The sequence below is a fragment of the Equus caballus genome, chromosome 15 (genome assembly GCF_041296265.1).
Source record: "Equus caballus isolate H_3958 breed thoroughbred chromosome 15, TB-T2T, whole genome shotgun sequence".
In the NCBI taxonomy this organism is placed as follows: Eukaryota; Metazoa; Chordata; class Mammalia; order Perissodactyla; family Equidae; genus Equus; species Equus caballus.
The window spans coordinates 86,374,374-86,387,502 of NC_091698.1; the positions used below are offsets into that span (position 1 = coordinate 86,374,374).

General features: G+C 55.1%; 1 protein-coding gene across 14 annotated transcripts in view; it reads left to right on the top strand.

Moving 5' to 3' along the window:
- The window catches only part of DNMT3A (DNA methyltransferase 3 alpha), a 129,469-nt gene that overhangs the window by 41,712 nt on the left and 74,628 nt on the right, over positions 1–13,129 (top strand). For all 14 annotated transcript variants that reach the window (XR_011426154.1, XR_002800263.2, XR_002800264.2 and 11 more), the window contains one exon: positions 12,506–12,776. Coding sequence is in view for 10 of the 14 variants with exons in the window: in XM_023619392.2 (XP_023475160.1) it covers positions 12,506–12,776 (271 nt within the window). In the remaining 4 variants the exon portion in view is untranslated. The remainder of the gene's footprint in view (positions 1–12,505; positions 12,777–13,129) is intronic.

Genomic DNA, 13,129 nt, shown 5'->3' on the forward strand with positions numbered 1-13,129 from the left:
TTTTATGGCCTGGAATGAAAAATTCACATGAAGTTGAAAGATAAAACAGGGGACTTCAAAGGAATTTCCAGCTTGCAGCAGACTCCAGGCTGCTCTCTCAGATTCCCTCCACTCCACGCCGGGGTGCCCTCCACTCTCCTCCCCGGCAGACAGGGCACCTTGTGGGAGAAGCTGGGGGCACAGTGCAGGCTGGAGTGGGAAGGGAGCCAGGCTGAGCCAGGGCCCATGGGTAATTCTCTATCTGATCTGCAGAGCAAACTCTGCCTTTCCCGATCTGGGTGTTGGGGACAGGAGTCACCACCTATAGGAAGCAAAGACCCAGCAACCCTCTGACTCATTGCTGTGTCCCTGAAACCAGAGGGAGGGCATAGCAGTCGGGGGTGGGGGTGGGGGGCAGGGGTGAAGCCCCAGGCAGAGGGTTCAAGGAGATCAGAGACAGGTATGGAAGGAAAAGCACTGTCTTTGGAGTCCATCAGGCTTGGGTTTGAATCCTAGCTCCACCAATGAGCACAAGTCACTGCCTGAACCTCGGGTTCTGCCTTCTGAAAAATAGAGATGATAAGGATGCATTCCTCCTAGACCCGGTGAGAATTAAATGAGTTCAAGCACCAAAGAGCCAGTGCTCAGCAAAGGTCGGTCCTGCCCTTGCACAGCCAAACCTTTCCTCTTCAGGCAGCCACAGCAACCTCAGTTTGACAGAAGAAATAGCACTGAATTTACTGCTTCCCAGCTGTGTGACCTTGAGCAAGTTACTGCACCTCTCTGAACTTCTGCTTCCTCATTGGTAAAATGTGGCTGCCAGTACTACTTGCCCTGTCCACCTCCAGGGGTGCTTTGCAAATAGCAAAGTGGAGTCCAAATGTGCAGGGCTGGCAGTATAATAAACCTGGTCCCCTGCAGGGGAGAGTGGAGGCAGTGTCTACAAGATCTTTCTGGTGGGAGCCTAGCATGGGCCTCTCAGCAGCCCCAGTGGGAGGCAGTGTACATCCTGTGCAGGTCATAGTCTGGATGTGGTCCAGCCCATGTCCTGAGTGACACCTGCAGCCACCTGGACTCTCAAGAGAGGCCTGAGGATGGAAGGGAGAGTGTAGGGAAGGCAACACTGAGTGAGGGGGCAGCTATTGTGAAGGGGACCTCTTTCATATTGGGGGAACAGAGAAAGACTGACCCCTGAGGAAGCAGCAAGCAGACCTTCCTGGGCAGCAGGCCCCTGTGCCCCCAAGGGAGCCCACATGGGGGAAGTTTGTGCTGCAGCTGGGGGTCAGCCCCTGGTCCCCTGGCCCACAGGCCATCTGGTTCACTTGTCAAGCAGGTGCTGTCCTGGCCTCCTCCCCTCCTCCACAGAGGAACACAACAGGGAGGGCTTCTTGGGGACCTGGTGCAGCTGTGGCCCTGGGAACGGATTGACCAGGGAGCTTTAAGGCAGCTGAGTGTGTGTCATCCAGCTAAGCCTGGAAACGGGAGGGAGCATGGCCCAGATCCTGACAGGTGGAAGAGGGGGCAGTGCTGGGAAGCAGGAGAGGAAAACCTGGCTGCAGGCCAGGGTCTGTGTTTGGGCAAATGTCTGGTACCCACACCGGCCAGGGAGGGACGAGCTACATCCACTAGTGTCTTCTCCATCCCCAGCCCCAAGGCTAAGAAATCATCCTTTCTCTCCTCCTTTTGCCCCCAAGGCCTATCTGTCCCCGGGTACCTTCCACTCCTAGCTGCTTCTGCATCCGCCTCCTGGCTGTATCCTCACCCAGACCAGACCCCACCCACCCCAAGTAAGCTCTCTACCCCACCCAGCCCTTCCTCCCCTCAGCGACAGACGCTGAGCACCTACCAGGGTGAGGAGGCCACACAGATAAGTAAGACTTATCTTCCAACCTAGTGTGCTGGAGAGGAGGCCACGCGTAACATACTAAGTACAGTCCGTGGCACATCTCTCTTCAAGACTCTCCAGGGACTCCGCATCTTATGGGACCAGATCTGGAGTACCCCGTCCACTCTTCACCACATGATCTCTTGCCCCACACGGGTGCTCAGCATCACCTCTTTTGCCATAGAAGCCCCGTCTTCTCGCTGCTCCCTGAACTCACCAAGCACAGTTCTCCAGCTGCCTCACGTGCTGCTCCCCCAATGTCACTGTCACAGCCCATCAAAGCCTGTCTGGCGAATCACAGGTCAGCCATCTTGACCCACACTGGCTCTCCCTTTTGAACTGTTTGTAAAATTAATCAAAATGAACACTAAGAAATAAAAGACCAGCTATAAGCCAGCAGTGGTCTCAGACCTGCCTTTGAGAAGCACCGGCCTGTGAAATGATTGTTACCTGTCTATACAGGACTTGAGAATAAGTATCTAGAAACTTTTCTATCAATTTGATACTGACACCATATCCACATGCATGATTTCGTATTTTATGAAAGTAGCATTTCTTGGTGGATTGGGAATTAGAAAAACAAAAACCAAAACCTGGCCTTTCACCCCAGATAGTTGGAAAAACAGGTGGAGAGAGCTTGTCTCCTCCACTAGACTTGATATTTAGTACCACTCCACATTGCACTGTCTCCTCACACCACTGAGGACAGAGACCATGAATAAAGGCTCAGAGTTGTGTAGCACTTTATTGCCTACAAAGGGCTTCCACAATGATGACCTCATTTGATGCTGACAACAAATCTGTGTGAGGAAGGCTGAGGGTGCTGTCATTACCATTCCCACATTCGGATGAAGAGACTGAGGTTCAGAGAGGATGATTGGGACTTGGACTCCACACTTCTCCACTACAAAACCGACAGTGCTCATTCCTCCTCACCACTCCAGCCATGTGATCTGGAAGACTGGGTATCCAAAATTCCCTTTAAGTTAATACATGAATGCAGGGCTGTTTGAAAAAGTGTGTAGACCTAGTCGAAAAAGCATACAGAGAAAATATAACTGAGCAGGGTGATTGAGCCAAATACCAGGGAGTCTGTGGGTAAGTGGGGAAGGCTGCAGTGGGCTAAGGAGTGAGAGTTGGGCCCCTTCAACCCGGGCAGCAGCATTGGTCTGTGGCACTGGCCTCTGAGCCAGGATGCTTGCAGCCGGAGCCGGCAACAGGAAACAGGAAGCCGGCCACAGGGCTGGGCGGGGCTTAGGAAGGGAGCTGGCACCTGGGCCCAGGGCCTACTGGCTGGCCAGTGCCCATGACAGGGAGGAGGGGACAGAGTGTGAGCCTGTGTGTGGGTGTGAGCGTGGGAGTGGGAGGAAGAGGCATCTTCCTGTTCACCAGCTCCCGATGACGCCGCACAGTAACAAGTGAGGGTGTCCGAAGCTGGTTCCTGCCTGGTCACAAGCCCGACAGCCCTGCAACCGCCTTTGTCCTTCCTGCTGCTTACAGCTGGGGCACTAGGAAGGACAGTTTCTGCCCTTGCCCACCGGGTCCAGAGGGGTGACCGGCCCTTTGGGCCTCCATACCCTGTTTACTAGCCATATGTATTTATTCATTGAAGATTTATACCCACCAACTTCCTCCAGGGTTATTTTTGCTCAGTGGGAGCACTCTGAGGTCACCTCTTGCTAAGAATAACCCAGAAAGGGAGGGAGGGCGAGGGAGAGGAGGAGAGGGGGGCTGGGAGCGGGCGCTGAGCTCAGCCAGGCCGGCCCAAAGCCAGCGGTACTCGCTCCACGTTGGAGGCTGAACCTCCGACACGGCGCCGCCGGAGGGAGAGAGTTCAGGAGGGCAGCACTGCCCGCTCAGCAGAAGACGCGGGGATGAGCTGGGGCGAGTTCAGGAGCCGCTACCCCGCATAAGCCAGCCCGTAGGCGAACGCGGCTGCTGGGAGTTTGCAGTGTTGGCCCCTTTTCCAACCTAATGGGACCTTTTGATTCTTCTCCAAGTTAAGACGGAACCCAAATACCCTCTCCGTGTCCAAGTCAGAATGGTTCCTTGTTAACCCCTAGAACCTTGACTCTGTGACCCGGTGCTCCCTGTTTTTTTCTCCCGTTCCTGGGCCCAGACCTCGGGGGGGGGGGGGCTTCCCTACCTGTGGGCCTGCCGCAGCACACTGCTGCCCCTCCCCCACCGTTGAAGGTGTGAGGAAAATAGGGCTGTCGCATGTCTCACATAGGGGTTAGAGATTGTTCATGTAACAGTGCCCTGCAGATTCATCTGCTCGTTCCCCCAGCAGATCAGTCAACTCGGCCCCCACTAATGGTATCCAGCACCGAGAGCCTGGCCATTGGGCTGGACTTCAAGTGCCAAAGACGTGTTGGGGCGTGGGGCTGGACTTGGGCCTTAGAAGGGAGGGAATGTTTAGAAGTTAAGGGAGCAGTGGGAGACCTTCCTAGGACCTTCCTGAGCAAAGGTGTGGAGGGAGGATGTGTCCATGGTCCATGTCCAAAGCGGGGACTATGAGCAGACTGGCCGGGCAGAGTGGGCGAGGGTGAACGCCTTCCATCCTGGTTGGAGAGGCAGTTTGCAGGCAGCCAGAGGCGTTTACACTTTATCCTCTCAAAAATGTGTTGTGTTTCTCTGGAAGGTTTTTGAGGGGGTGGGGGTGTGAAGTGATGGGAGTCATGTTTTGGGAAGCTCACTCTGGCATCCCTGAGCATGATGGGTTGAACATAAGAGTATGCAGGGAGATAGGGCAGAAAATACCCGAGAGCCTGTTGAGGGGAGGCAGTGGTGGGACGGGATTGGCAGGGTGAGGGAGAGGTGGGGGCAAAAGACGTCACAAGCCCCAGGGACAACGTCAGTGTTATTGTCAGAGGCCGAGACTTCTGGAGGGGAGCGGATTTGGCAGGGCCCTTAGGGAGGCCACTCTAGATAGCTGGTCTTATTGGCAGAGTGTCTAGGTGCAGTCCTAGAATCTTCATTTTGTTTTTCTAAAAATCTCTGTTTATTTCATCCCTCCTGGCCTCTTCCTCAGAGTCACACATTCCAGGGCCACCTCCAGCAAGTCGTTCATTCCCTCAGGTTCCGGCCTCCGGGGGGTTCTCGGGAGCCCGAGCTGCACCTGCACTCCTCGTGTTGCTGCAGGTACTCGCCAGCCACACACATCTGGGCAGAGCTGTTGACACTGGTTTTCTTTCATCATCTTCACCTAGAGAATTTGGTGTGTTTCGGTTTTGCCACCTCAAGAAAGAGATAACCCAGCTGGAACAGCTCCAGAGAAGGGCAGCTAAATTGATCAAGGGGAAGGCAGGGCTGCCAAGTGAGGACAGGCTAAAGAGATTATGCTCTCCAATCTGGAGAGACAAAGCCTGAGAGGGGATGTGATTAAAGCTATGAAGTCATGTAGGGTGGGGCAGGATGAGCACACCCCGTGGGGGTGGGGAGATACCCATTAGAAACTTTAGAAAGGGTAATGAGGCACCGGAAAGAAAGCACCATTTTCCACGGTGGGTTCCCTTCTTAGCAAACCTGTCACCCTACACGTGGATGGTAGAGGTTGAAAATGGAAATAACTTCAAAAGAGATTTACTTAAATACGTGGGTCTTCTATATATAATGGCTTTTTAAAGGGAGCCTCCAGCTCACCCTGAAATCCTTCGAGGTTCACTTCAAAGAGCACCACCAGGCCCTCTTCCAGGTACATTGGCGGTCCCTGCTGGAAGCAAGGCTCCTCGCGGGCTGGCCACTTGCCAGGCATGTTCCTTCTCACATCCATTTGCCATGGCCAACAGGGGCACGGACTGAGTGACCACTAAGGCTTTGCTGAACCCTGAAGTTCGCTCCTCGGGCTTGAGTCACATACACACACACACACACACACACACACACACACACCCCCCATCTAGGAGGAGAGAGGGAAGGCAGCTCCCAGCCTCAGTGGTGAGGGAAATGGTGGGACCAACAGGTGGGTGCTCAGGCTGAGGCCAGACTTTCCAGAGTTGGCTCTCTTTGGCCTCTGGTCTGGCTGTGCGTTGACCTCGCTGCTGGCCCTTTCAGCCGCTCTGCCAGGGAGAAGGAAATTGGAGAGATCAGGGTGCTAGCTCCAAAGTCTTGGAGCCTGACTGCATTCACCCCAGGAAGGCTGAGCAGGGAGGTATTTGGGGACAACTCCTGGGCGTGGGCGTGGGGTGGACCTCTCTGGCTCTTTCTGCCTGAAGGCCACTTCTGGCTGCTCAGATCCCAGGGCTGCCAGGGGAAGGGGCTGCAGGAAGGCCTGGAGCAGAGGAAAGGGGGGAGCCCGGGCCCAGTGCCAATGCTTTGGGGGGCAGGACTGCCCTGCTTATGTGGACGTGTGTGCTGTTTTCCTGAAACTAGAGTCAACCTGGGAAAGTCCGGGGCTTGGTGGGGGGCTGACGGGCCTGCAGGAGCTGAGGAGTGGAGGGGGACTATTTGTTTTTGTTGACATTGCTTGGCAGCATCTGCGCACATCTCTGTCTCCGGCAGGCAGGCGAGTGTGTGTCTGTGGGCAGTGGCACACCCCTTGTGTGTCTGCTTGTGTGATTGTGTGTCTGTGTGTCTTTAACATAAGACGCTGTGGCTGGCCAGACGCCAGGGTTCCCGGCTGGCATGGAGCTCAGTGCCACCAAGGGCCTGAAAGGCACAATGGCGGTGATGTCAGGTGGTGGTGGTGGGGAGGCAGGGGAGGGTGAGGTGAGGCCGCCCAGCATCTGCCAGCCTCTGGGCCTGCCTCCCCAGAGCTACCTAGGTGTCTAGGGGAGAAGGCCCCTTTCAGCCACAGCTCCTGGCACCAGAGGGGAGGGCGTGGCAGGTACCCAGAGCCAGCTGAGAACCCTGGCTCCAACCTCCAGGGGCCTCCAGAGGGAGAGGCAGCTGCCCCGGGCCTCTCTCCTCCACACCTCCTGGAGCGGCCCCAGGCGCAGGTGAGCCTGCACATGGGGCTGCCCTGGCCGCCCCCATTGAATGGGCTCCTGCACCTGCAGATGCCTGGGGCCCATCTCCCTTGAATTGTTTCCCTCACCCCTTGTGTGCCAGGTTTTTATTTTTTGTCTGTAAACATTCTAAGTACAATAAAGGAACTCTGAAGAATCACTTCCCTATTTGGGGCCTCAGCACTCTGTCCCACCTCAGGAGACAAGGCTCACCTCGTGGGATGGGGGCGGGAGTTCTGGGGTCTGGTCCAGACTTCAAGCAAAGGGGGAGATCAGGGACAAGGTGCCAGGGGGCCGGAGAATTGGCATTGGCCTGGACAGGTTTCCTGAAGAAAGTTCCTTCTTGCTTCGCCTCTGGCTTTTCGTTGCATGGCTGCTGCCAAGGAAACAGCCGGCAGCCTCTCCCTGGCCCTGCTTGGGCACATCAAAGCCGCCTTTTCCTCGCTGGAACCCTTGGGATTTGAGGTTGGGCTTTTCCGGAGACTCAACCCGGAGGGGGAGCCGGCTCTCAAATGCCTCTCATGTACCTGAGTCATTCTGGCAGCTGTACCACTTAGAAGGTGTGTGACCCGAGGCAAGGCTGGGAGCCCTTTTCCTCAGAAAAGTGAGGGTAACGCTACCCATCAGGATAATTGTGATAATTAAATTTACTAATTGTATAAGCATCTTTATGCCGGATCCTGTGCGTGGTGGAGTGGTTGGAAAGGAGAGAAATAAAAAGATAAATAAGGCAAAGCTCACAGTCAAGGAAGGAGACATGCAGTAAACAAATAATTAGGTACAGCGTGAGGAGTGCGTAATGAGATGGGGTGTGAAAGCACTTTGTAAACAAGTGTGGCATGCGGTGGGCCGGGGGTATGAGTGGACCCCGGTGGACTTTCCCCCACTCCTTCAGGCCCGGGCTGGACCCTCAGCCTGCCAACCCCCCGGGGGCTTCGGGGGTGGCAGTGAGGCTAATCGCTCCAAGGATCGAGGCCCAGTACAGATCCCTCCAGGTTCATGTGTGTCTAAGAACAACAGAGACAGGCAACTTTGAAGTGTTCCTTAGAAGAAAGAAAGTAGCCTGGTGGGTACCGGGGGCCGGGGCGGGAGGGGATGGGGAGTTTTTGTTTAATGGGAACAGTTCCAGTTTGGGATGGTGACAAAGCTCTGAAGATGGATGGTAGTGATGGTTGCACAACAGTGTGAAGGCACTTCATGCCGCTGAATCGTACACTTGAAAATGGTTACAATGGTAAATTTTACGTTATGTGTATTTTACCACAATTTTTTTTTTAAGTTTTAAAAACAATGCTTCTCAGAAAAGGCAGTCCCTGGTCAGTGTCCCTACCCTGGGCAGAGTTTTTCAACAACAGCACTATTGACAGTTTGGGCCAAGTAATTCTTTGTTGTGGGTGCTGTCTCATATCCTGTAGGGCATTTAGCAGCATTGCTGGCCCCTACCCACTAGAAGCCAGGAGTCCCCCCACCCCAATGTGACAGCCAAAAATGTCTCAGACATTGCCAAATGTCCTCTGGGGGGCAGAGTTGCCCCCAGTTGAGAACCGCTGCCTTCACCAGCTTAGAATAAGCTGCGCCCAGGAGAGGCCCGTGGAGGGGGTGATGGGCAACAGAGAAGCAGGAGGCAGGTGTCCCAGGGTGGAGTCTTGCCTGGAAGGAAGGCAAAGGTGAGCAACTCTGAGGGACCCCAGGAAGTGGTGGGCAGGGTCTGAAGATCCAGGAGGAGGCCTACTGGGCGTGGGTGGCACACAGTAGGTGATAGGATTGAGCTTTACTCAAATCTGTTGCCCCCACCCTAGGGAGAAGTGACAGGTGCTCACACTGCCATTCCCATTCTGCCACCTCTCCTACCCCTCCCCCCTCCGCCCAACCCCACAGGTGAGAAGCAGAGGAAGCGGAAATTGTCACCTACAGCTGCTGGGGTGCCTTCTAAAAGGGTCAGGGGCTTCTGCTGCTACCCCCTGCCCCATGGGAAAAACGAGCGTCTCAGAGTGTGCTGTTTCTCCTTTCAAGGCAACTGTAAAAATAAAAGCAAACAAAAGCAGACTTTTTAACATGCAACAAAGTTGAAACTCCCTGTAAGCACATGAGCAGGATGTTCTCACTCTTAACCTAGTCTCTGGCATTAGGAATCAATTGTGAATCTTGAGCACTGCCAGCTGCCTTCCTCCAGGCTGAGTCTAACCAGATACAGAGAAGGCCCTGCCTCTAGGAGGCGACAAGCTAATGGTGGCAGGGGAGAGGAGAGGAGGGCGCTGAGCCTACGGTGTGGAGGTGGGGGCAGAAGGGTGCAGGCCTGGCTGCAGTAGCCTCTCCCAGCGGCTTCCACGGGTGGGTTATGCTCTTCTTAGTTGAGGGAGAGCACCCAGCCCCTCCCCAGAAAACGAGTGTTGCTTCTGGCCCTTTGCCTGTGGCTCTCCCTCCTCCCTCAGTGGTTTCTTATAGGTGGAGATTTGATCTCCCCAGGAACTCAGGGCCCCACAGAAAGGGCCAGTGAGGGCCCACTGCCAGCTCAGGGAGGCTCTTGATGGGTAAGATGGATGGAGGATTGACCATGGCAGGGGTCAGCAGCTCCCCTAATCCCAGGGCTTTGGTTGACTCAGGCTCATGCAGAACCAGAGCGGGCGGCAAGAGAGGATGGCCCGGTCAGGAAGAGAGGAGGGGGAGGATTGGTGGGGTCAGGGAGATTTCAGCCTGCTGAGCTGAGCTGACCTTGGGGCTGTAGCTGTGCAGAGTGTTCCCCTTCCCCCTCATCCGCCCACCTCTGGAAGGATGCTGTGTTTCATACTGCTGCAGCCTGGGGTCCTCCAGGGCAGGCCTGGAGGGGTGCTGGATCAGTGTGGGTTGGGACCCTGGGGCTGTGTTGGGTCTCAGAGCAGGTACTCCTGGCCCTCTATGCTATGGAACTGGCAGTCAACAGGAAGTGAGTCCCAGGGTGAGAGGAGGCCATGTGGTCCCCAGGCAGGAAGTGAGTGACAGCGGAGTTGTCTCGAACAGCTTTGTGGGGCTGGGAGCCTGCCCTAACTTGAAGTGTCTGTGGGGCAGCAAGTGGCTAGAGGAAAGGAGGACACGGCCATGGTAAGATATTGGTTCTGACATAAACTCCTCATCCCGAGTTGGCCAGCAGGACCCTCACGTGCACCTCCCTGGGAGTGCCCTGTTTGGGGCTCTGTGGCAGCTGTGCGGGCCCGGGTGTGCCCCCCTCTCCAGGTTGCCTGGGCTGTCTGACTTTCTCACACACATGACTGAACCTTGCGGGGTGGGGGGACGTACACCTAGGAGGGGTATTCTAGGCCAGGGAGCCCCATTGGCTTGAGCAGGGAGGTTGGAAAGATCAGAGTCCCGGACAGAGTCTATAGGTCCCGACACGCGGGATGGAGGCTGAGGAGAGACAGGGCCTGCTTGCTCACTTTTGTTCCTGTGTTGGGCCTCTTGACTCTGCTGGCTTTGACCCTCAGCAGCCAAGCCTAGTGGAGGACTTCTTGCTTCCGCCAGAGGCCTCCCCTTCCCCTTGCTGCAGCCCCTCCACCCGTCAACTGCTGAGGACTGCATGCATTTGCTGCTTTCCGCGGGAGATTCTCCTCCTGGAAGCAGGCCTGCCCTGCGCCACCCCCCTCAGCCAGGAGAACAGCTTGGCAGGCCCTCTGCTTACTCTGGAGCCTCGTCCAGGGAGCAGTCTAGTTTTTATTTTTTTTATTTTTATTTTTGCCACCTCTGGGCTTCCTCATCAAATCCGAGTTGAGGTCATAGACCCTTGGAGCAAAAGCAGTCTTGGTTGGAGATTGTTGGGCTGTGCAGGGAGGGCCTGGGGAAACCTGTGCTCTCAAGTGTTGGGATATGCTTGAGTTGTACAACACTTTTGAGGGAATTTGGCTGAATATACGCACTTAGGTGGGCAGGCCCTTTACCCCAGCCAGTCCACTTCTGGGAGTTTGGCCTACAGAAATCCACAAGTGCACAGAGCTTTAAGTGCAGGGGGTTCGTTGGAGCAAAAACCAAATCAGCCCAAAGGCCCCCTATAGGGAGCAGATGAGTAAATGATGGAACATCCGTTCAATAGACTGTTGAGCAGCTGGGAAATAGAATGAGACAGATCCATATGCACTGGGATGGAGAGATGCCCACTCTGCTTGTTAAATGAAAAAGCACATCGCAGAACAGTATGAGTAGTATGATACCCTATTAGAAAAAAATTCTTGATCTGGATGTGTGTGTGAATACGTATGTACAAACATGTAACTTACACATGACTGTTGCTGCATAGAAAGAACGTCTGGAAAAGATACTCACCAAACTGTTCAGAATGGTTTACCTGTGGGGAGTGATTCTGGAGGCAGGGAATTGAAATAGGAGCTTTCACTCTTTAACACTGCTCATTTCTGTGTGGTTTGAATTTTTATAATATATACGTCTGACTTGTATAAATAGAAAAAAAAGACTTAAAAAGAAGGAAAACCCTTCCATTGGCCTAGCGTAATCATCTCGCCTTACAGGTGGGGAAACTGAGGCACCCCCTTGAGCAGTGCCTTACCCGAGGTCGCAGGCCAGCAATGTGTTTACTGAGCTGCTGTCCCCTGCCCTTCCCTGGGGTGGGCATTCTGCAGATGGAGCCAGCGGGCAGGGCTGCTGAGGGTGGCCTCGTGCCCATGGGCGTGGCAGAACGCTGAGCACAGGGGGCACTTGCCTCTTCTGCCCCAAGTGGACACCTCCATTCCTCCTGAGATGCTTGCCCCCGTATGGCCAAGGACAAAGTGCTCACCAGGCTCTCTTGTGCTCACTCTGTCCTTACAGTGTGTGACCTCGAGTAAATCACAAAATTCTCTGCAATCCTGCCCAGGGAGGTTGGGTGGCTCTAAGGGGGAAACGAGTGAGAAGGAGGTTTGCCCACTGCGCAGCGACACTTACGGCCAGTTATGATCACTCTTGATGCAACTCTTGTACAAGTTCAGTTCTTAGACTCTTGGGGACAAAACAGCACCTTGCCTTTCGGAGGAAGAACGTGGACCATGTGCTAGGGAGGGCCCTCCGCAGACTGCAGATTGCCTGCTGGGGCCGTGGCTCTGCTGGGGTGTGCATGCCTGGGAAAACCTGTGGAGGCCAAAGCTGAGGGAAAGACCTGTGCTAGGCTTTGCGGCCCAGAGGAACGGACGCTGTTTGTGGAAGGCCCCCTTTGACCCTCACACTCCACTCGGCCAGGCAGCTAGTCGCCGTTTGGGTCTGGGCCTTGAGAGACCAAGGGGACAGCCAGGAGGGCTCTGACACGGTAGTCAGGTCAGCCAGGGTTACGAGATCTTCTGAGGAGTGTCCTGAGCGGAAGTAGGGTAGTGAGGAGCGTCTGTTTTCAAGAGGGGCTGCAGGGAAGTCTTGAGAACCTGCATCACCTCAGTGAGGGGTGGGGTGGGCTGGGTGCAGCTTGGGCAGTGGAACCAGGTTGGCAAACCTGCTCGGAATCTTCTCCTGTTTCTTAAGCTGGAGTCCACAGACCCCTTGATGTCAGGGGGTCAGGCCCATGAACCCCTTGAAACTGAGAGCAAAATTGTGAGTGTGTTTGTTTGCATGAACGTTTATGTGAACTCCATTTTCCAAACAGCGGGTTCATAATTTTCACCAGACGCTCAGACGGGTCAGTGATCCACAAGAGGCTGAGACCACTGGTCTAATCGTCCCCTCACGTTATCTTTCTTCATCTTTTCAGGTGGAAAGCAGTGACACGCCGAAGGACCCCACGGTGACCTCCAAGTCCCCGTCCATGGCCCAGGACTCAGGCTCCTCAGAGCTGTTACCCAACGGGGACTTGGAGAAGCGGAGTGAGCCCCAGCCAGAGGAGGGGAGCCCCGCTGGGGGGCAGAAGGGCGGGGCCCCAGCCGAGGGAGAGGGTGCAGCTGAGACCCCGACCGAAGCCTCCAGAGCCGTGGAGAATGGCTGCTGCACCCCCAAGGATGGCCGAGGAGCCCCCGCAGAAGAGGGTGAGTCCCTGACACAAGGGGCAGCCTCTTCGGGCTCGCCGGGATTCCTCTGAAGGCCAGAGATGTGGGGCCCAGCAGGTCCCAGGAGGCTGGGCTGGGCATGGGAGCTGAAGATCCACTTGCCAAGGCTGTGCCCTGGAGGCCGCTGGCTGGATGCGCCCTCACACATGCTTTATTTGGCCCACATAGTGTTTTAAACATTTAGAAAAATTAGTTGCCAGTATTTAGAAATCAAGAAATTTCGCATAAAAATCTGGAGTTTTGGCTTCTCATGGAAAAACAAAAAAGTTAGATCTGGCAACAGTGGGTTTGCAGATGCCAACGGTTGCTGGACGGGGGTGACAGCTATCTCC